At 40.0% G+C, this 22,487-nt stretch overlaps 2 protein-coding genes across 2 annotated transcripts in view; one reads left to right on the forward strand and one right to left on the reverse strand.

Moving 5' to 3' along the window:
* Nucleotides 1-22,487, reverse strand: part of nf1a (neurofibromin 1a) — a 159,162-nt gene that overhangs the window by 40,277 nt on the left and 96,398 nt on the right. The window contains 7 exon segments of the mRNA XM_028463763.1: nt 9,839-9,872; nt 9,875-9,901; nt 9,904-9,947; nt 10,598-10,744; nt 10,821-10,967; nt 14,106-14,203; nt 18,129-18,287. Of these exon segments, the coding sequence (XP_028319564.1) occupies nt 9,839-9,872; nt 9,875-9,901; nt 9,904-9,947; nt 10,598-10,744; nt 10,821-10,967; nt 14,106-14,203; nt 18,129-18,287 (656 nt within the window).
* On the forward strand, nt 2,077-4,827 carry evi2b (ecotropic viral integration site 2B). The gene is made up of 2 exons (XM_028463764.1): nt 2,077-2,192; nt 2,881-4,827. The coding sequence occupies exon 2, from the start codon at nt 2,908-2,910 to the stop codon at nt 3,988-3,990; it is 1,083 nt and encodes a 360-aa protein (XP_028319565.1). The 5' UTR covers nt 2,077-2,192; nt 2,881-2,907; the 3' UTR covers nt 3,991-4,827.

Raw genomic sequence — 22,487 nt, forward strand, 5'->3', positions numbered from 1 at the left:
AAGTGCTGAGGTGCAGCGGAGGGTCTTCTTCTGCAGAGACGTGATGATGAGGGGTCCGAGTAAAACCCAAAATTCCATAGTAAAAAAAAAAAAAAAAAAAAACAAAAAAAAAAAATTTTTGAGGGTATAAACATGCATATAAACACATTACTGGTATATTAACCCATATAAACCAATAAATATAGAAATGGGACATTTTACGGCTGCAAATGTGTAACATATTACTGGTATTTTGAGAACAGGACACATGTAGATTTCTGAGCAATTCATTATAGTTGTGCAGGACTAACAGGAACTCCACATACTGGTAATGCCACAAGTGCACTAACACGACACGACCTAAGAAGAGAGCTAAAATAAGATTAAAATTAAATAAATAGTTGCAACATTTTGCAGTATTGTTCCAGGTTCTGCTGTCATAATATTCCCATCCTTGTACTTCCAATGTTTAAATGTTTTGTTTTTAAGGTTCATGTTACATTTTGCAAAAGGTTGCACTTTATTTCTGGCTTATTGATTTTTGTTTGGAAAATTATTACCCTTTCTTTCAGACATTTCATTTATTTGGGCTTGTATTTGTGATGTTCTGTTTTTGGTAACATTTAGATGAACCATGAACACTTTGCTCCCCAAGACACTGCGTTTGTTTTCATTCTACAGAGTTTGTGAGTATGTGTCCCAGAACACTGAAACACCATATATATATATTTATAATATTTATACATTAGCAGCAGTACAATGTCCAGTTTCCATTTTTTTTCTGGGTTATATAATAGCCAACCACGTGTCCTGTCCACAAAATACCAGTAATATGTTACACATTTGCAGCAGTAAAATGTCCCATTTCCATATTTTCTGGTTTATATGGGTTAATATACCAGTAATATGTGTTTATATGTTTTTTTAAACCCTCGGAAATACCCGGACCTGATGATGAGCTGCTACACTCCGTTACTGTCCCGCTGTCGGCTGAACAAAGAGAAGTCCTGACGGTCATGTTGTCCTCTTCCTCCATGAGTTCTCTGTGGTGTCGTTCATATATATATATATATATATATATATATATATATATATATATACTGTATCAGGTAACGCCAACTCTGAACTTTTCATCGGCTAACGAGCACTTCTGACACCGCTATCATTGCGGAATGTGGATGTTTATGTGCCATAAAGCGTCGCGCGGTACCAACGTCATCACATTTTGCGTGCGAGTCGAGTTGTGCGTGCGCATGCGCAGCCAACCGTGCCAGTCTGGCACGGTGTTTGGACCACCTCTTCCAGCAGGACCATCGGGCCGTTAACCCCCCTGCGGTGCAGTTCACACCTACGCAGGCCAGACAATGGCCCCCCATGGTTTCACACATGCACAGAGCTGGTTAGGAACGGCCCTGGTTGCCAGTGTGAGTACACCCTTAGTCACACCAATGCCACCACTGGTAAAGTTAGTGTAGAGCCCTGGGACACAATGTCCACAATGCAGTAATCCTTTCATTTTGAAACAAGTATTATACTCCAATGTCATATGATTGATAAGCATGTTTATTCAACCATTGGTATTGCTTCGAGCTTGATTTTTGTTGATTTTGATTTTCTATCCTAACTGACTGTTATTTACTCCTTTGCTGCAACAGTCTTGTTTATGTTATTTTGTTGTTGTTAGTTTATTTTATAATATACTGAAGGCTTGCATTTATTCTTACTTTCTTTTTTGTTTTTGTTTTGGTACACACTGTAGGAATGTTTGGTCAGACCTGTAGAAGTGGATTGAGTGGGACAAAATGAGGGAGGGGTGGGCTAATCTGGTACCTTTCTCTTATTTCTTTGTACTTTGCGTTATCATTCAGCTCTAAGGTTGTTCTGTAAAAAAACCCCAAAACAATAAAGATTGAAAAGAAAACCTGCCTTGCATTTATTTACTTAATTTCTATCAGGATTCGGTGTCAAAACCTAAGCTACAGTATTACCGTATGTTTAGACCAATAGCCTATCATCAGTTTCACAAGTTCCACTTCCTGTGAATGAAGTAAGAATCGCTCTCAAAGCAGAGGAGTCGTTCATTTCACACTCCCAGTTCCTGTTTTCAAATCAAGGGGGGACTGAATGTTTTAACCAATTTGACTCAAGGCATCTAAAGGACAAACACAGAAGAGACTAAAAAGGGTACCAGTAAAAGGTCACTGGTGTCAGTGGTGAGTACATATTAATGAAATTATGAGTAAAGTGTTTTGCTTTGCTGAAATTACAAAGCTTATACAGACCAAAAAACAGTATGAGGCTGTTATACAAAAAGCTAACTTAAAGGTCTTTCGTGGGGACACGGTCTAACTAGACAATAAAATAATAGCACTCACAATTATTATAAGCATTGTAAGTCTTACGTGAATTACAGTTAAAAATAATGACATTCTGCTGATGCTCAGCATTAAATGTGCTCAATGTACAAGTACTTAGTGGGTCACAATAAAATATAGTGTGTAGCATTTTAATAAATAAAGCATTACAATCTGTAACACTGGTTTTTAGCTGCTCTATGGTAAAAAAATGGTTATCAAAACAATACAGTGTCAATCAAGGTAGATGTAAAACTTGTAAGTTAGGTTTATTAAAGTCGCTATATTAAATGAATTGAATGTATGTTTGTTTAGAATGTAACTGTTCCCTTCACTAAGCTTCAAAAAGCTCTGACTGAAGATTAATAGAGAGTTTTAAATATTACTCGTCCCCTCTATAGAACTCTTGTTTGAAATCAAGAAAAACAAATACATTTCACAACTTCATATGTTTTTGGTCAGTAATAGTAAAGTGTTTCATAATCACAGGGTGTTTCCTCAGACAGTATACTGCGCATCTCTGATAAAATCACTTCCTCTGTTGCAGCTACAAAGACTGACTCCACTGGGGAACATGATGACTGGTTTTCCAAGTTCCTTCTTGATGTGGCTGCTGCCATTGATGGCAAGCAACACTCTTTTGCCTTTTTACAATTTCACCAATGTAACGACAAAGTTTCAGCATGCACTGACAACTAAGGGAGCACCAAGCCGAAAGTCACATCACATCACACCTGCTTCCACAGTCACTGTAAATCCAATTGAGGAAGATAATGGTTCTCAGTCATCCCTGCAGAAAACTCAAACAAACCCTTTCCGCTCAAGCTTTGAGAGTAAAACCTCAACCCCCGGAGTACAAACCACTGTCATGAGAACTACCGCAATGATTACAACTCAGGACTGCAATAGTACCAAACTCACAGAAGCCTCCACAATGCAAAGCAACGCAACTCATTCTACAAGAGATCGTTCGACCAATGGATCCATACACACTCCGCAGGTCACTACCTTAAATACAACATCCACCGATCCTGAGGAAATTAAGTCTGAGAACACAAGACCCTTCACAGGAGAGGGTGTGACACCAGAGTTGACAAGCCCATACCAACATTTAGTTATCACCCAAGTAGTTGACATTACAAAGATAAAACAACCATCACAAAATGGAAACAAACCACATGAGAAAAGGAATCACAGTAAAGTAATAGCAGGGATAATATGTGGAACCTTGGCACTGATGGTGGCAGGGTTTGTGCTTATTTACATAAAAAAACGAAAGATAAAAAAGCAGCAGCTAACAACCAATGATTGGGCCGGTCCGTCACCATTTTTGAACAGCGGGGCACACAATGGTCAAATAGCCCTGCAGACTTCTAACAGGATATCTCTTGCCAGCTTTCTACCTCAGAGACTCTCGAAGAGACTCTCCTTACTTCCAGAAGCACACGAAGACATGGTAAACATCAACCTTGGTTCTACATTTGGTCAAGTGGTGGATGGGGATAAGCTCCAAGAAACAAATGCGGCCGCTAACAACATTGTTGAACTAAAACCATCAGGACACATTATTGACACCTCAGCTTCTCTGCAAACAAACAGTAAGTCAGAGATCCAAACCAACCAATCCTTAATCCAATCAGAAAATCAGCCCCAGTAACAAAAAAGCAACCCTGAAAAACAATAAAATAACAATAAGGGAACCTGATCTTCTAAAAAATACTAACAGGAAGTTTTTTTTAAAAACAAATTTAGTTCCATGACCCATTTAGTAAACATAATGTAGTCTCTCCTGCATCACGTCTTTTAATTCTACAGTATGCATTTAGTCCCTAGAGGTTTCAACACAAAAAGCACTGCCTGAAAGATATTCTACTTACTTACTCAGTTGTCACTAAACATGACAACATTTCTTTACAAAGGACTCAAGATTATCTCCATTCAAAATCTTTAAGGACTTGTGCTCCTTAAGACAAGCTCTTACAGTGGACAAAGTAACAGCAACAAACAATAATTGCTGGCTAATAGAGAATCAGTGATACTATCTTCTTCACACTCAGCACATTTTGGCTGTCAACTGCAAACATAAGAGCCTAAAAACAAATGTTTCTGAAGGGTTGACATTGTTGCATCGACTAAAGCACTTAGACTGAGTACTTGGACATTCAAGAATGCTGAAGCAGAAGGATAGCTCAAAAATGGAAGACAGGACTACAGTTCTAAAACCCCTTAGCTCGTTTTGGCGTGCTTGACAGGAAATGCGGAAAAACTTCACAGCAGCTCATTAGATATGATTTGAAATGTATTGCTTTGATTTGTGTTTCAATGTATTTGTTACTTATTGTTGACATCATGATGTTGATCGTGTGTTTTTTGTGTAATTTGCCTCAGAAATTCATAAATACCAATGAAAGTAGATTCAATGAGTGTTATTACATTGTTTGTAATCCTGTTTCTGAATGGTTGGTTTGGGAGACCATACTTAAACCAAAAGTACAGCCACACCTGCACAAAAAAAGTATATAAATATATAATATAACAAACATGAGGTAGATTAGTTGTGTCAGAAAGCTCTATTTCTAAAGTGGTACAATGTATCTGACAATCAGAATGACTATTAATCCCAGGGGGGGGATTGCTTTTGCTACAGTGGGTCCAATACAAACTTGACAATGACCAAGACAATGACTATATTAACAATATAACAATAATGAAATTTGCAAGTATTGAATGCAAGTGCAAATATGCATGCAGATTTCTCCATTTTGTGTCATAATTTAACATTGTGGTGTTATTGATAATGGCACACTTGTTAAGAAGCAAATTTTAAATTGGCACTCTATGTCACAAAGGTTGCCGACACCTGCTCTAGTTACTGTTGTCACAGCAGTGGGTGCTGCTGTGAGCGCCTCCCCCACATAACTCACAGGCAGCTGCTGCAATCCCAGCTGCAGGTCAGAGCAGACCCACGCCACTCCACGTCCAGACTGCAAATGAATTGTGCATTGTTTTCTTCACCTTGGATATGTTTCTTAGGGCTACACACAATCTATTTAGTCTGTTATCACGCTCCCTCTGACAACAGCGCATGGGGTGGCCTGAGCACAGTCATGGACATTTGCTTTGTGTTTGTGCAGACGTTTGCTGGATTTCTAAAGCTTAAAGAAGGAGTCTAGGTCCAAAGTCCTCTCTGAACACTTTGAATTACAATATGCTAAAAGCTTATTTTGCTTTTTTTTTTACCAAATAAAGCCCCCAAAAAAGTTACATGCTGCAGCTTTAAGAAGTGTGTCTTCTTCTTTGTTTTTATTCTGCCACCAAATGTGCAGGAGTTGTAATGACATGCTACATACACAGAGCAAAGACGAACACCGCAATAATCTAGTAGCATTGGTGGCGGTCAGCCACAAATAAATGAATGTACGGGAAACACTAGGTTTTCACTAAGACCATATCTTTTGCAGTTCCATCTTCTGAACTTATACAATTGCTTAAGGACTACAATACACCACAGTTTCTTAACATTGCTTGAAGTAGAGAACAATGTTACATATCATACTAAATTGGCAACTCCATTGTAAGTGTTGAAAATGTAACTGCTGCATTTGCTTTCTATTTCTCATTCAACACAAACTTACTTTAAGTCCCTCAAAGCAATTTGCCTGATTATAATTGAAAACCTAAAATATTTTCAGACATGACTGTAATGTGAAAATATAAAAAGCAGAGCTCGAGACTGCAACCAAATGAATTCATGTTGGGTGTGGGATACATATGTATGTGTATATACGTATATATGCATATGTGTGTATCCATAAAATGAAGAGTCCGTCCTTAAGACTGCTCTACTGTAAAGTGTCTTGAGATACCATTGGTTATGATTTGGCGCTATACAAATAAAAGATTGATTGATTGAACCAAATTGGTCGCATATACAAGTATTTATTCAGTGTGTGAGAATTTCATCTGGTCGCATCTGTGCGAGTGCGTAGGGTGACCTTATTTTGAAAATACAAAAGGAGGAGATACGCGCTGAGACGTCCGGGCACGCGTAGCAATAGAGTGCGCTGAGCGCACCAAGTGGAGTGACGGAGCACATGTGGGGCGCGCTTATCAAACCTGGGACAGGGGGCGGGGGTCTCTGTGACTGGGGGTGACTGCGTGAAAGACAGAAACAGTCTGGACAAACTGGAGACGGGGGCTACAGTGGGTGAGTTTAAACAACTCATTGATGTTTACCTACAGGTTAAACTTGGACTATACCAGACCTCTAAAGAGGTGCTGTGGTATCTGGCCCCAAGATGTAGCCAGATTCATAGAGGTTCAGGTTTTTGGGTTTTTTGTTTGACCAGCAAGGCTATCATGTTGATGATAATAAATTAAATTGGATGACTTTAGTAGCTATTAAGCTTCCTGAAATCATGCCAAACATGCCAAATAAGGTTAATTGAGTTAACTGTTGTTATTAATTTCATATTTATATGCTACATTAGTCTGTCAAACAAATAACTGCACTTGCTAGATGTTAGACCACCCATTATAACGCAAAAAATATCGTTAAAATGCGTGATATTATTGTCCCAAAATATATCTGAGGGTTTAGGTCATGTCATTCAGCTAATTCCATTTCATTAGGTTAACTCTCTAATAATGTGTTTATTTTGTCAGATTTTGTGCAAGAATGGCCTTTTCTATTTTTTTGCCGACCCATTCACTAAAAATAAATGCGTGATATTGTCCCAAAACATGCATGTAAAGGTATATTCCATGTCATGTTGTGATTTCTGCTTGATTTTGTTCAATACTACCCCGCGCTAAAAAAAAAGCAGTGCGACAAAATTCTGTGCTGGTACGACCATCTGAGAAAGTTGGTCGCACCAGTGCCACCACTGGAAAAGCTTGTGTAGAGCCCTGAAAAATATCGGTACTCAAGGTTTTTTATTGTGTCTCAATCTAAAGATTTTCCACAGAGGCTGCAAAAAAAGAACAACATGGAGCAAAAGACCAATGAGTTTCTTATTCATTTTGAATGATTGGATTGTAAGATTTGGTTAGGGTGCTTGTTAAATCTCAATAACCTAAAACTTTTTCATTGTATAAATTACACTGTTGTTTTTTTTTTTTTACATACTATAATCAAAATGCTTCATTTTTAAGTATAATGCCTTGAGGAGAGACTGGCAGATGAGCTACAACAGTAGTGACACCTTTAAAACCTGTCACAGGAGTACAAGGACTACAGAGAAGCGCTAAGAATCATGGGATATGTAAGATTTTAATGGAAACTACTACGCGACCAGGTGTGTAAGCTCTGAGGAGAGCGGACAGTCCATGCTGAGTCCATTGTGCACGGAGTCGCCCGAGAATGTTTGAGCCTTAATGCTATACAATCCTTGTCATGTCATGTATTACATGCCATACAGTAATTTGAGAGATTTACAGCTGATGTCACAGATATCAACTATTGAACAATAAAAGACAAGATAACATACAATTGCTTACAATGAAAGTCACAATGCATACAGTGAATATTACATTTGGTGCTTGGAGAACTAAACAGGAAAACTCAAGATAATAACAAAGTCAGTGAACAGGTCATAGCAACAATGATAGTGAATAATCACGTGAGCCAATTCCCCCTTTTAATTCAGAATAAAAGTTAAATCTTTTTTAAACCTGACCTTGTAAACCCTTAATTCCGAATGAAAATGGCCATTCCGAATTAAACTTACTGTAGTTTCCGGGCTATAAAGCGCACTGTTTTATAGGCCGCATTACAATAATTTAGCAATTTTCTAAAAAGAATCCACACAAATGCCACAGCCTAAGATAGGCCGCACTCTACTGGCTGATCACGGTGCCCTTCAGACAACTCGGCCAATCAGAACCACAAAAATGTCCATGTTTCAACTGATAAGTTTCCTTTACTACATGAAGTCTCCTCCTCACTGCCACATGTCTACATATCAGTCCATTTACAGCTTTTTATTGTCACTTTTTACTGGAACCAGACTGATACACCGCTTTGTCCACTCTTCTTATCGTGAAGTACCCCGGAGCGATCACAGCGAGTCAGACTGAGTCAGAATATGGACGTGAACGCTTCTGAACAAATCCAACGTGGTGATTTGGCAACTTCATGCTGTTATGCTACTATTACAAACTAACTGACTTTTACTGTAGACGGAGCGGAGATCAGAACAGCCTGGATACAGGCTGTTCTGATCTCCGCTCCGTCTGTCCGTCCTCCTTACGGAAGCGTCTCCATCAGCCTCAGAGTCCAGAGCACATATCAATCCTGAACAAACCTAACGTGGTGATTTAACAACTTTATGCTGTTTATCCTTCTATAACAAACTGGCTGACTTTTACTGCATCCACGCTGCTACTGTAGCGGACACTCTCGCTCTCTCTCTATGACAACATTTCTCCGCGTTGTTGCTATGACGAGGCAGTGTGCATCATGACAAAATGAGCAATCAGAATGTTCAGTGCCAGCAAGAACAATTTCATTATTCCACCTGGTCTAATGTGACGGAGCTCAATTTTGTGGCGGCATGAAGCTTATAAAACCGGGAAAAATCCATAATTTGGCCAAGGTAAATCCGAATTAGGTGGCTGGTTTATTCTGATTTTAATTCCGAATGGAGTAATTCCTCGAACTTGATCTAAATTAATTGCGGTCATTCTGACATGCCCGTCCTGTCGGGATGACGCGCTGGTGACGACATAATCCAGGATGGCTGACCAGACTTAAGTCGAGACTATTTATTTACGAAGAGCCTTAGAAGACATGGATATAATAAAAATAGTGGATGGACAAAAGCATAAACATGCAGACATTCACACGGACACACAGACTTATTACAAACACAGATGAGCAAACAAAACGGGCTTCATTTGGGACATGAATCCTTGCACCAGACCACAGAGCATCACTAATGACGCGCAGGTCGTCCGAAAGTTCTCCTTCCACTTAACATCCTATAGAGTGGAGGCAGAGCAGGTGTTGCACTAACTGCTTGTTTTGATTGGCCAAAGTAAAGTCTTCTACCTTCCTGCTCATCTACTCTATCTCCCTTTTCCTCCTCAGCAGATGAAAGTGATACAGTAGGTTTGTATTGAGCCGCTTCTTCAAAACTACAATCAAAATAAAAGTGAAAACAGTTGTCTTTTGTGTTGTAGCTGAAAAGAAAAGGTTTGTTCCATTTTTCTTTGTGATAGACGTGATATGTCACGTTCACTCCCTGTCTAATAACCCTTCCCAACCACCAGACCTATAGCCATTGCTGACAGCTTCTGGTCAAACAGAGACAAACTTCTCCATCCACAATTTCATCCCTTTTTGGTCAACATGTTTATAAAATCAGGTTTGGGAGAGGATTTAAAATCTAAGGATATAGCACATAAGCCCTCACAGCATTATAGAGATATTAGTGCACATTTTTGGCAACAACGACAAAAATCCTAACCTTTATACTGTGGTGAGACAAAAACAGAGAGCCTACCTGCGGGCGACATAGTAGAACACTGGGTTTCCAGTTTGGAAGTTCCTGCTTGGTAGAAAATGTGAGGGTCTTAAGGGCTTTGAACTCTTCTTTTTCATGACCCTGATGCCTGCAAAGCAAATCAATGATCACTTACACTATTTTAACATCAGAACAGGGCAGTCCAAATCCGGTCCTGGAAAGTCTCTTTCTAGGGTTTCTTGGATTCCCTCCTTAAACACAACAAAATACCTGTGTTTGAGCACTTCTCTTTTAAAGCAGGGATTCAATACTTTTTATTTCCACCCAAACACACTCACGTTAAAGAGTCTCATACTGAGTATCCGAGGCATACAAAGTATATTTAAAGATATTGACAAAATTAAATAAATACGTTGAGTTTCAGTGTTTCTGTATGTACCAATGGACCCTTCTGAAGTGCCAAAGAACTGGTGCTGGCTGCTACAATTCCACCATGAAGAAGTGGGCCTTGCAGACTGTGCAGTATGTGAGTGTGGTAAGCCAGAGCAGGCCACTGAACACATTATTACCACCTGTCCTTTTTACAGACTTCCATTAGAACCTGGCCTTTTCCAAGTGGGACCTGGGATGAGGGCATTGCTACATGACACCAAATTGAACAATTGATGATGATATATAAATTACGTGTCTCTGCATGTCACACACTTATCAGGAGATATCAGGAGGTATTACACTTTACAGTTAGTAAAAGTAACATTACACAATTTGGGTGATGTGATTCATTATTGGTAGAAATACCTGGTCATAAATTCCTCAAATTTAGAGCTTGTCAGATTGAGACTGGACCAATGGGTGTCAGCAACAGGTTTGTGCTCTGGAGGTCCCAGGTAAGCCAACAGGGTGGCCATCTTATCAAAAGGTCGCCTACCTACAGCTTTGTGGTCCCTGCAAAAGAAACAAAAATTCCAAAAGTATCACTTCATCCTGCTGCTTAGCTGAAGATAATAAAATATCTGCTGACCTGTTACTGGAGAGGTACTGTCCAATTCTCTCCTGGTTGTTCCACAGTAGGCGATGGAGAGCAAGCACATTGCCGTCACTGATGAAGGACAGACTATGGTTGACTGAGTCACTAGGTGGGGAGTCAGATGCTATGTCCAAGAAAAACCTTTAGAGAGAAAATTAGATGTTAAAACACCAAACAAAAAACATCCAAAACATTTTGGAAATGATTTAACAACTGTGGAACCACTACAGTAACTATAGCTTTAAAGGTAATGACAAAGTGTAAATTTTTGCAATGTATTATTTTATTTATTTATTTATTTTTGTACATGCCAAAAAAGGAGACGAGAGAAGCATTTTGCTTATCTAGGTCCCGTCCCCTGTTTTGTACATCAAAAATTGACATGGGTTTACATGTCTCTCTGGTCAAACATTCTTAGGTTGTTCTGAACAGTCCTTTTTTGTGTAGGATTTATTCTCATCTGTAGTCAGTGTTGTCTTTTTTTTTTTTTTTTTAATTCCTCCTCTTCTCTATCGTTTGTTTGTGTGGCCTTGTTCCCTGTCAGACGTTGTCTGTATTCCTCCTGTTCAGGAAAAGTTCATCTTTTTTTTCGAAGTTTTTCCCTTTTCATCCATGACGTCACCACTCCATGTCTCTTTTGGACACACAAGTTTGCAGCTTGTTTTGTCTCTACCTCAAGGTTGTTGTTAGTTCTATTGGCAGTGTTGTATTTGCCACTGTTATATTTAACCATTTCTTGTATAAACACATTACTATGTCTTAGTTCATAAGCAAGGTTAGTAATGTAATCCTTAATCACCCCACCACCTTCATTAATTATTATTTAATAATCCCACAATGGGGAAATTTACTTGTTGCAGCAGCAAAAATAAAAAAGGAAAAGCAAAATACACAATATATCCTATGCAGAAAGGAGAAAAAAAACCAGATATGTGAATATGGTAAATTAGGTATGTTGATTATCACCAATTATATAAGTATGAGTACTAAAATGTACAATGGCCCAGTAGGTCAATTAAAGGTTTTTACAAGTTTGCCCAAAAATCTTCTAAATGTACAACGAGAAGATCTGTATTTAAAGATACATCTTCTTGTGCTTTTTATTGTCTTTAAAAATAGGCGAGTCTGTAATGTGCCATCATGAACAACTGTAAAGCATCATAGGTGGACTACGTGTAGTGGTACAGAAGCTTCCATCTTTGCAGCGAAGTCCCAGAGTTTAGTTTTTTCATGTTTGTAATTAGCAGTACTAATAAACAAAATGCTATGATACAGCCAGATTCTCTCTTACCATCTGAAAAAGCATTTGTCATGAGGAAACAGGATGGAAGTAATGCAAATGAGGAAGGGAGGGATTAATACCTCCGGTTCCAGGTACTCTCAATCTAGTTTGGACGAGAAGTGGTGCATCTATATTTTACAATTCCATCACATTATTCCATCAAAAGACCTTTGTTCCATTTAATCTGCTATGTATGTTAGTATTCTGCATTTGTGCCAAGCATAACTTATTTAAACACATTCTCCACTTCAGCTGCAGAAAAAATAACCACCTAAACTCCAATTTTCTTGCTTAAGGTCACTCTTAAACATCTGCCAACCAGTTATGCGATTGAGGGTGATGAAAGGGGATCAAAATGCTTCCTCTTTGTTGACTTGCCATCCCCCCCCGCCAACTAGTTACTTTACCAGCACTACTAAATAACCCAAATACAGTAAATATGATTCAGCAGAAAAAGTTCGGGAATTAATTACTCTTTAAGTAAAGGAGTGAAAGATAAACTAGTAAACTGCCCCCCGTGGTTTACTGTATTACAGCAGCCCAATACAATGCGTTCTATAAGCTATTCTAGATATATTGATTTAAAAAATAAAGTTAGAACTTGCACTGGAACAAATTGTTTCTAATTACATACCCACTGTTAAATCCTGTTCCATCCTTATTGTCCTCTAATTTCATGGCAAAAAAGGTGTTATTAAATACACCTTGCGGTGCCCCTAGACACATCACCAGTGATGAAACCTGGGGTCACAGGGGGTTTCGTGCCACTCCTCTCCTCTACTGATCCACAGCCACCTTGACACCACATAGAGTCAAAGTAGAGTGGTCTTAGCATATTTAATATAGGCCTATATCTTAAAACATATGGAGAGGGAAACTTTAGTAAACAAGTCATTTTCTATAGTCCACTAGTAGCATTATTTAATCTGTAGCCCTGTGGGAAACAAAGCTACAAGTTCATACCGTTCCTTTTGTATAGAATGGACAATGGCCAGAAGGAAGAGGTGAAGGATGAGAGAGCAAGCAGTTACATGAGATCAGTCAGAGGGCACACAATAAATTTGGTTATTTGTGGAATTTTTAAAAATGAAATATATGGTTGCGCTTTGCTATGTCCGTCGTTATTTTTTAAATGTCCCAGTAACAACTGCAAATGTCCGCATTTCTACAAAGTAAAATAACCAAAAATACAAAGCACTCAGAGAGCGGAGACCTCCACCATGCCATTGCAGTCCTTAAAATTGCATTGTCACCTAAATGTTATATTTGGGATATTGATCAGGATCATCCCCAAAATCTAATCACTTGTATCCCATTTTGGACATTTTCTAAACAAGTCATTGTAATGCTTCCATTAGCTTTTGAATTTGACAGTTCACAAACAGGGATTGGGTGGGGGTTGTTTAACAAGGTGCATCCCCCTTAACTTAGGCGAATTATGTATTTGAAATCACTCATTCTTGGCACAAAGGCAAATTACAAACATACATAGAGAGGTTAAAATGAAATGAAGGCTTTAATGATTAAGGACTGTTCATAAAGTCAATGATTGATACACAGATGCACCACTTCTTGTCCGGATGGGGATCAAGAGTACCTGGATCCACAGACATTGAATTTCTTTCATCCTCCTGAGCCTCAAATCCTCGTCTTTCCTTGTCTGAGAAATACTCTGTTCCCATCGGTAAGGGAGAATCTTCAACAATTTGTTAATTTATACTCCCAAGGTAAGCAAAGCAAACTCAATGGGGTTTTATTGGAAACCTGCTGTACCACTACAAGTCATCAACCCATGACCCTTTGCGGCAATTCATGATGGCAGATCACAGACTCAACGAAGCCTGTTTCTAAAAAACAATAACAATAATATGGTGATTGATAACAAATCTTCTAATAAATAGTCCCTTTAAAAATATCTTACCAGGTCTTGGAGCTGATTAATAAATAGCCAGTGAAACTAATGAGGCATTCCCATTGCTTTCCATCAACTGTCTTACCTCCTTGCCGAATCAAAGTTGCTCTTCACAAAGTCATTAAATGGCCTCATGTGTTCTTCTTTTGTAAACAGCACATGGTTTGCAATGCTCTGCAGGATCTAAAAGAAGAAGAAAAAACACTTTTTAACACTAGTGTTATACACTGAACAAAAATATAAACGCAGCACTTTTTTTTGTTCCTATTTTTCACGAGCTGAACTCAAAGATCTAAAACATTTTCTTTATTCACTAAAGATTTCTCATAAATATTGTTCACAAATGTGACGTCTAAATCTGTGTTAGTGAGCACTTCTCCTTTGCAGAAATAATCCATCGCACCTCACAGGTGTGGCAAACCAAGATGCTGATTAGACCGCATTATTATTGCAGAGGTGTGCCTTCAGCAGGCTACAATAAAAGGCCACTCGGCAAATGTTCAGTTTAATCACACAGCACAATGCCACAGATGTCACAAGTTTTGAGGGAGCGTGCAGTTGGAATGCTGACTGCAGGAATGTCCACCAGAGCTGTTGCCTGTGAATTGAATGTTCATTTCTCTACCAAAAGCCGTCTTCCAAAGACATTTCACAGAATTTGGCAGTACATCCAACTGGCCTCACAACTGCAGACCACGAGTAACCACACCAGCCCAGGACCTTCACATCTAGCATGTTCACCTCCATGATCGTCTGAGACCAGTTGAGACCAGCTGCTACAACATTCGGTTTGCATAACCAAAGAATTTCTGCACAAACTGTCAGTTGGAGAGGTGTTCTCTTCACAGATGAATCCAGGTTTTCACTGTTCAGGGCAGATGGCAGACAGCGTGTGGCGTCGTGTGGGTTAGTGGTTTGCTGTTGTCAACGTTGTGGATTGAGTGGCCCATGGTGGTGGTGGGGTTATGGTATGGTCAGGCGTATGTTATGGACAACGAACATTGGAGCAGTTTATTCAGGGCGTTTTGAATGTACAGAGATACCGTGACAAGAAACTGAGACCCTTTGTTGTGCCATTCATATGCGACCATCACCTCATGTTGCAGCATGATAATGCAAGTCCCCATGATGCAAGGATCTGTACACAATTCATGGAAGCTGACAACATCCCAGTTCTTGAATGGCCAGCATACTCACAGGACATGTCACCCATTGGGCATGTTTGGGACGCTCTGGATCGGCGTATATGACAGCGTGTTCCATTTCCTGCCAATATCCAGCAATTCCGCACAGCCATTTAAGAGGAGTGGACCAACATTCCTCAGGCCGCAATCAACAAACTGATCAACTTTATGGCAAGGAGAAGTGTTGCGGGGTATTGAAAATGTTTTATGTTTTTTATCTTTAAGTTCAGCTCATGAAAAATGGGAGCAAAAACTAGTGTTGCATTTATATTTTTATTCAGTATATTTGGCAAAAATAATAGATTTAGTTTTAATTGTAGGTTTAAAATGAACATGCATGTTTGTCAGTTTGTCATTTTGTAGGTAATAGTTGTATTAGACAAAAAGTGAATTCTTTTTAGTCATAATTTTCATCAAAATTGGTTGTCCATATATGTTCATACGAGGACATTTTTTAACGTTATGGTCCTGTTTTCATGCTAATTTGTGAGCTATTTGTGTTTTATTCTTTTTGTGCAATCAGCTAATCATGTTCACGAACCAGTGCCTCATGTTATAACATGGGTATGACTACTATTATGCATTAAGCAGTTTTATTGTGCTGTTTGATTCTATAGGGAGCCAGATGTGTTGCTGTTTATGTAGATACTAAAAAAATGTGTTTTGTCACAGGTGTATTTTATTTCATCTTATACATGTAAAGCTTATTTGTGCATTTACTCCATCCGCTAAAACACAATGTGATTATATATATTTTTATTGTAATGTGTTCATGTACATTTGGGGAATCACAAAATGTATATCCCTGTAATATCACTATGTCCAGGTTATATTTATTTAGGAAAGCTTTTAAGTGTTAAATCTTGCGTAGTTTTATTGTGTTTTTAAATGTAGCAGTTTGAGATTCCTTGGAACGAAAAGTCCATTATACACTAAATATATTATTAATATTATTATTATTATATTTTAAATAATCAGCTTTAGTTTATGAAGACACTAAAAAAACTTTTACCAGAGTAAAAGTGATCAACTCCAAGCTGAGTCCTGTCGTCTATTAACAGTTTGCAGAACAGTTTGCAGCCGTTACATAAGTGTTTGAACAAAGTGACAAGAAATACTGCTGGTGCACTTTCAGTTTCAAAATACAAAGCCAATAAGTTACATTTACAGGTAAGTGTTTTAGGACCTGGATAGCATTGTACTGCTCGTGTTGAATGTCTTCCTGCTTCAACACACTAGAACGTGGATAGTAGGCTGGGGCGGGTGCGCGCCCCCCGCGGGGGCTTGGCCCAGGGACTCACCCTTGGGGGTTCCCTGTCCTGCGGGGGTGCTCTTGGGATCCGCGGGCCTGGCAGGGATCTTCCGGGGGTGGTGGTGCGGGCCACGCCCTACCATGCCTGCGGGTGCGGCGCTGGGTGGCGCCCTGTCAGCCGGGCTCTGCGGTGTGACTGGGCCCTTTGGTGGGGGGAGGGGGCTGTTTGGGGCTCATCGCGCGAGCGTCATCAAGGAAATGCGATCTGGCGCGATCTGGGGTGCTCGGTCGGTGCGCCTGGGGGCCGGCGGGGCGACTTGCAGCATCTCCTTGGTGCCCTAGGCGGCTATGGGCGTGGTCATTGTCCCTGGGGGGGCTGCTCTCTGTGCTGCTTCCATTCCGGGTTCTGGCCTGGGGTCTGGTCCCTGCTGGCTCTGGGCCCGCCGATGGGCACCCACCGGCAGGCACCAGACGGCTGCCTGTTTGGCGCGGCTCTGGCCGTCTGCTTGGTGTGGGCCTTGACTCCTCTGCTGGGGTCTCGGGCGGGAGGCTCTCTGGGCCCTTCACTCGGGGGGTTGGGTGCAGGTCACGGGATGCGCTGGGTGCTCGGCTGCTTGGAGCTTCCTCGGATGTGTGTGTGGGGGGCGGTGGCTGCTTCTCGGCCTGGGATCTTGGGGATGTCTGGGGGGCTGCTCGGACGTGGGGGGTGGCCTGGGGCTCCTTGGCCCCCACTCTTTCTGCTGGCCTGGCTGCATCTGCAAGCCTGGGGCTGTTCCTGGGTTTGCAGTGGCGGTTTTTGCACATATACTGGTCTACGATGCACTAGCACGCCTTGGGATGTGGGATAAAACTCATACTGGGCTTAACTTTAGACACGTTAATCCCAAATACCTGCTTTAGGTACTACCACTCACTCCTTCCCCCTGTCCACAGCCACCACCTTTATAGCTAAGCTAAGCCATACTGGCGTGATTACACAACATAATAAGCACGATATGTTCTACAACTTCACATCTCACTCTCACTGTAAAATAAAATAATCTATTCTTCCCCACCCTATTTCCTACCTTGAGTCTCTGCTCCCTGCTCCCCCCTCCTCCACCCCTAGGTGTAACACTGCTCTCCCTTTTTATATCCCTATAATAAAACATTTCTTATCCTTTCTTAGGGAGGGCTGGTGATGATCACAATTAAGCAATAAAATAAACAAATTTATTTCATTGCAATAACAAAACATAGATTGCTGTCTCATAATGATTGCACTTCTTGTAGTGTTGACCTTTGACAGCATGTGCAGACAAGTGAAGGAAAAAAAAAATTTATGATCTAACTCTGGAAACGTATCCATAGTAAACCAATTAAGGTTCTGGTGTGACGCAACCCTTGCTGTAGGAATTTATAGAGTGAACCAAAGCATTTTTTCCCAACCTAAATAGATTACACATACAGTAAGTAAGCACATGTTTTTGCCTTTTCCAATGAGTAAGAATAAGAAACAGTTAAATTATTCAAATTTAAAGATTCAAGGCAACAACTTGGTGTCTTGTCGCTGAATGACTTGTGGATCTGGCAGCTTGATACTATTAATTAAACACATTCTAAAATGTTACACCCTTTTTACCGTGTAGCTTAGTTTGAGGGGAAACAAAAAAATGATATTCAGCACCCTTACCTTTGACATAAGTTTAAGACCACGTGCTATCCTGGGTAAGGGCTTCTTGTCCAGGATGCCAGTCTCATACGGAGACACAATAGCTGGATTGACAAAGCGCAGAAACATTGCGCTGCCCACAGCTCCAATGCTGTTCTGAGGAAACCGCTGACTTACAACCTGTGTAAAGGAGGATAGCATGAAGGAAGCAGAGAAAGAATAGCAAGATAAGAAGAAAGAGTGCAGGAAAAAGACAGTTGGAGCAGAAAGAAGAAAAACATCAATTTATGTACTTTTAAAAAGCAAAATAGTGAACAGTAGCAATATCCATAGCTTTATAGACATTTCAAGTTGTAACAGCGGTGAAAAAAGTTGTGAAAGATGCTGGATTTAAGTTAAGGAATGAAGAGCAAGAAATATGCAGACAGGCATGGAATAAAAATTGAGTTCCTTTTGAGCTGAAACCTATACAAGGTTGAGTTTGTCAAAGATGATGTGCATGAAGGACCCAAGACTAGAGAGTAAAGCCACAGAACCGACCCATATTTTTCTCAAGGACGAAGACACATTTTTATATGTATTTATTTTATGTTTTCTTTACAAATTAATAGAAAATAGATGGCGGATTGGGAGCTATGAGATGTCATGGGCAACATTGGATGGACAAAGCACAGGGAACCATCCAGACAAGAAAACAAACTAAACACATGTTACACAACCTACCCGGGTTGCAAAGTATTGTCACCAGTAGGGATGGGTACCTTTCACATTTGAACCAATACTTAGTAAGGGTGAATCGGTATCAGTACTGAACTCAAGTACTTTTGTGTGGTAATAAATGGTGAATAACAATGACAAATCTCAAATTATTATTAATCTCAGTATTACTATTATATTTATAATTAAAATTATTATAATAATAATAACAAACAACTTTAACAAATGGGTCATACCAACATCTACCGGTAAATATTTTCTTGTATTGTAGCAACAATTTTTTCACAAATTTCTTTATCATGAAAATCCTTACCTTAATGCGCAAGTTAAAAAGCAGCTCTATGTAAGTTTTCGTTCGGTGCTATTGCCAGAGCTCAGTTGGTTCTTCCAATCCTGTATATCCTAAGAACCGTGTGCCGAGTGGGGGTTAGGCAGGTGCTCGGTCTGCAGAACCTTTTAAAAAGCAGATCCCTACTTTAGCTATCGCTGTCATGTGCATGCAATGTTGTGTTCAGGTACTGCATGGGAAATTGCCTACTCTTCCTCACAGTTTAGGTACTATGATTTTTCGTGAATCATTGGTACCGAAGGAATTAGATCTGTATCTAAAAAAGTACAAAATTCAGCACCCATCCCTAGTCACCAGTTCCTCAACTCATTCAGTGCCAGCCATTTTCAGATTTTCTACCCCCCTCAGTGCCAGCCATTTTTGAGCATTTTGACTGATTTTTAAAGACCCACAAAATATTTTGTACTATGACTGAGACTATCAGATTATGAAAGATAGAAGCCTCTACTTTCATCAGATTTTTTTTGTTTTTGTTTCTGACTTGTTTCATTCTCCCGTAATCAGCTGTTGAAGTTTTACACAAATCTTCAGCGTCAGAGCAAAAAGCTGAAAAAAGCGCCTTTTTCTAAAAAAAAGCCCCGTCAGTGACTTTAAAGCAATTTTTTTGCTTTAGTGACAACTCTAACATCTGAACATTGTTTCCTTATATAAAATAAAAGCAAAAAACCACTGAGACAGGGCTTTTGATGGCAAAATTATTATTATTTTGCTATCTGGGTCAGAGTTGAATGGATTTCTTAATGTATTTTTGCATTCCTCCAAGTTTCTCTCCCATCAGTCTGTACACACGCAACTTCCTCCTCCTCCCGGACATGCCGAGTGTCACCATCGCCACACTCTCCAATAGTTGACTTAAGTTCCACACATGCTCTGGTCGGGTGTGCGCTGGTGGGAACATCGACATCATCTCTCGTAGCTCCATTTTCTGTCTCGTAAACTCATTTCCTCTCCATCTGAGCTCTGCATCCAAAGGTGCGCAGCTACCACCTGCATGTCACCTATTATTTTGCTATCTGGCTCACAGTTGAGGCCCACCCTCCCCCCGTCGATCACACAGACGTAATTTCCTCTTCCTACCGACAAGCAGCGCTGACCCGGTTAGTTGATGGTTTTATCTCATGCAACATTATCAATAATCCACTCAGGTCCACACATGTTCTGTGTTAGTATGTGGTGCTGAGAGCTGCTGGAGAGCTCCCCCCCCAGCTAATGGCAGCATCAGTAGCTAATCTCACATCTAAAGGTACACTGCTGCCACCTTCAGGGCACCAGTTGGTCACCCTACAGCTTAGATATTGATGAGGGACCTCCGCGAAAAAACGCAATTGACGAGTTATCGGGTCAATGACACTCAGCGTTTGGATTTGAAATGACGAGTTATCTCGTCAATGGCACTGAGTGAGTTAATAAGATAAAGGGTTTTCGTTTGTCAGGCCAAGAAATAGGACCATGAATGCATGCAATGCAGTTGGAAAATGTCAACCTGTTAACCACCACCCTCTTTTCTCAGAAACTCACATACTCATAATAAATAATGTTTATTAAAACTTCTACATGACCGACATGGCATTTTTTTTTCAGATTGAAGTAGGATGCATAAATCATTTGAACAAATGTGTAAATGTTATATGTCAAAGAGTCAAAGTGATTTCAATCTTTAGGCCCGAGCGCCACGAGCTGGCGAAGGGCTTCTTGCTCTCGTAGTGGTCCACTACAAGCTTATGCGAAACCACGTGCCCATCAGTGACCACGGACCCTTGTCATGTCGTAGGCATGCCCCTGCGCTTTCTAAGAATGTATAGTTCATGGTACTCAAAAAGGGGAAACATTGTTATTGGGTTGGATTATTAGGCCCGAGCACCACAAGCCTCTTGCTCTTGTAGTGGCCACACTACGAGGCAAGGGGCGGAGCCTATGCAAATTCCACCTGCCCGTCAGTGACCATGGACCCTGGTCATGTCGTAGGCATGTCCCCGCGCTTTCTGAAAATGTATAGTTCGTGGTACTCAAAAAGGGGGAAACATTGTTATTGGGTTGGATTATTATTGTCTCTTTCTTCTTTTGTTTCCCGTTGTCGGAACCAACTCACCTACTTTTCACACACTAAACCAACATGTAGAGTCTCAAAAATTAAAGCAAAATTCAATCGCGTGCTTCTCTAATTTCTGGCTATTTCCGATTTAAAAAAATGCAAAAATCTGACGCGCCAGCGCCCCCCAGTACGCCAAAAATGCATTACGAAATAGGAATTGCCAAAAAAAATGAATTCATCATAGAATCATGACAATTGACGCAGACGTAGACCATGACGAGTAAAAAATATTATTCAGACCATGCCAAAAAACACAGGACTTCCAGAATCTTGAATTGAGAATTGCAAAATTGCTATTTTTGCTCACGTATTTTAACGCATTTCTCGTAGGGCGTTTCACTGACGGGGTTCAAAATCACTGGAAATCATCTAGAGATGTGGGACACCGAAATCAATCCATGGATTTTTGAAAACTTTTACGGTGTTTGCAGGGCGGAGCTGTGAATTTTGGGCAAAAATGACAAAATATAAAATTTTGGGAAAATGCTCCTATTTGCCCATACAAACGCAGATTTGCGCCAAATGTGAATCAGCTGTTAAACCCCCGACCCTATACCAGCTCAATGTGGAAAAACGGACATCGGCGCCCCCTACAGAGTGAATATTTAATATGAGACAAATGTCCTATTTTAGCACACTTTTTCAAGGGCGTTTCACCAACAGGGCTCAAAGTTGCTGGAGATCATTTAGAGAAATGGAACATCAAAAGTTAACCATGAATTTTTGATAACTTTTACGGTGTTTGCAGGGCAGAGCCGTGAATCTTGGCCTAATTTTCTTCTTTTTTTAAATGCTCCCATTTGCACATACAAAGTCGGATTTGCTTCAAATGTGACTCATTTCTTAAAACCCGGCCCTAAACCAGCTTAATGTGGAAAAACGGACATTGGCGCGTTAGCGCCCCCTACAGAGAGAAGAGAATTTAATATGTAGCAAACATATTTTAACACACTCCTCCAAGAGCGTTTCACTGACGGGCTCAAAATCGCTGGAGATAATCTAGAGAAGTGGGACATCAAAAGTTATCTATGGATTTTTGATAACTTGTATTTTGGCCAAAACCTTTTGAAACTCAATCCATCTAACTGAGCTTTACAACAAGTATTTTAATAAAAAATGAGCTATATATATAGCTTATTTTTTCAATATAGCATATTGATGTATATATATATCACTATGCGTAATATTTTAGTTCTCTATATCGCCAAAATAGAAAACTCAA

The sequence above is a fragment of the Gouania willdenowi genome, chromosome 13 (assembly GCF_900634775.1).
Source record: "Gouania willdenowi chromosome 13, fGouWil2.1, whole genome shotgun sequence".
In the NCBI taxonomy this organism is placed as follows: domain Eukaryota; kingdom Metazoa; phylum Chordata; class Actinopteri; order Blenniiformes; family Gobiesocidae; genus Gouania; species Gouania willdenowi.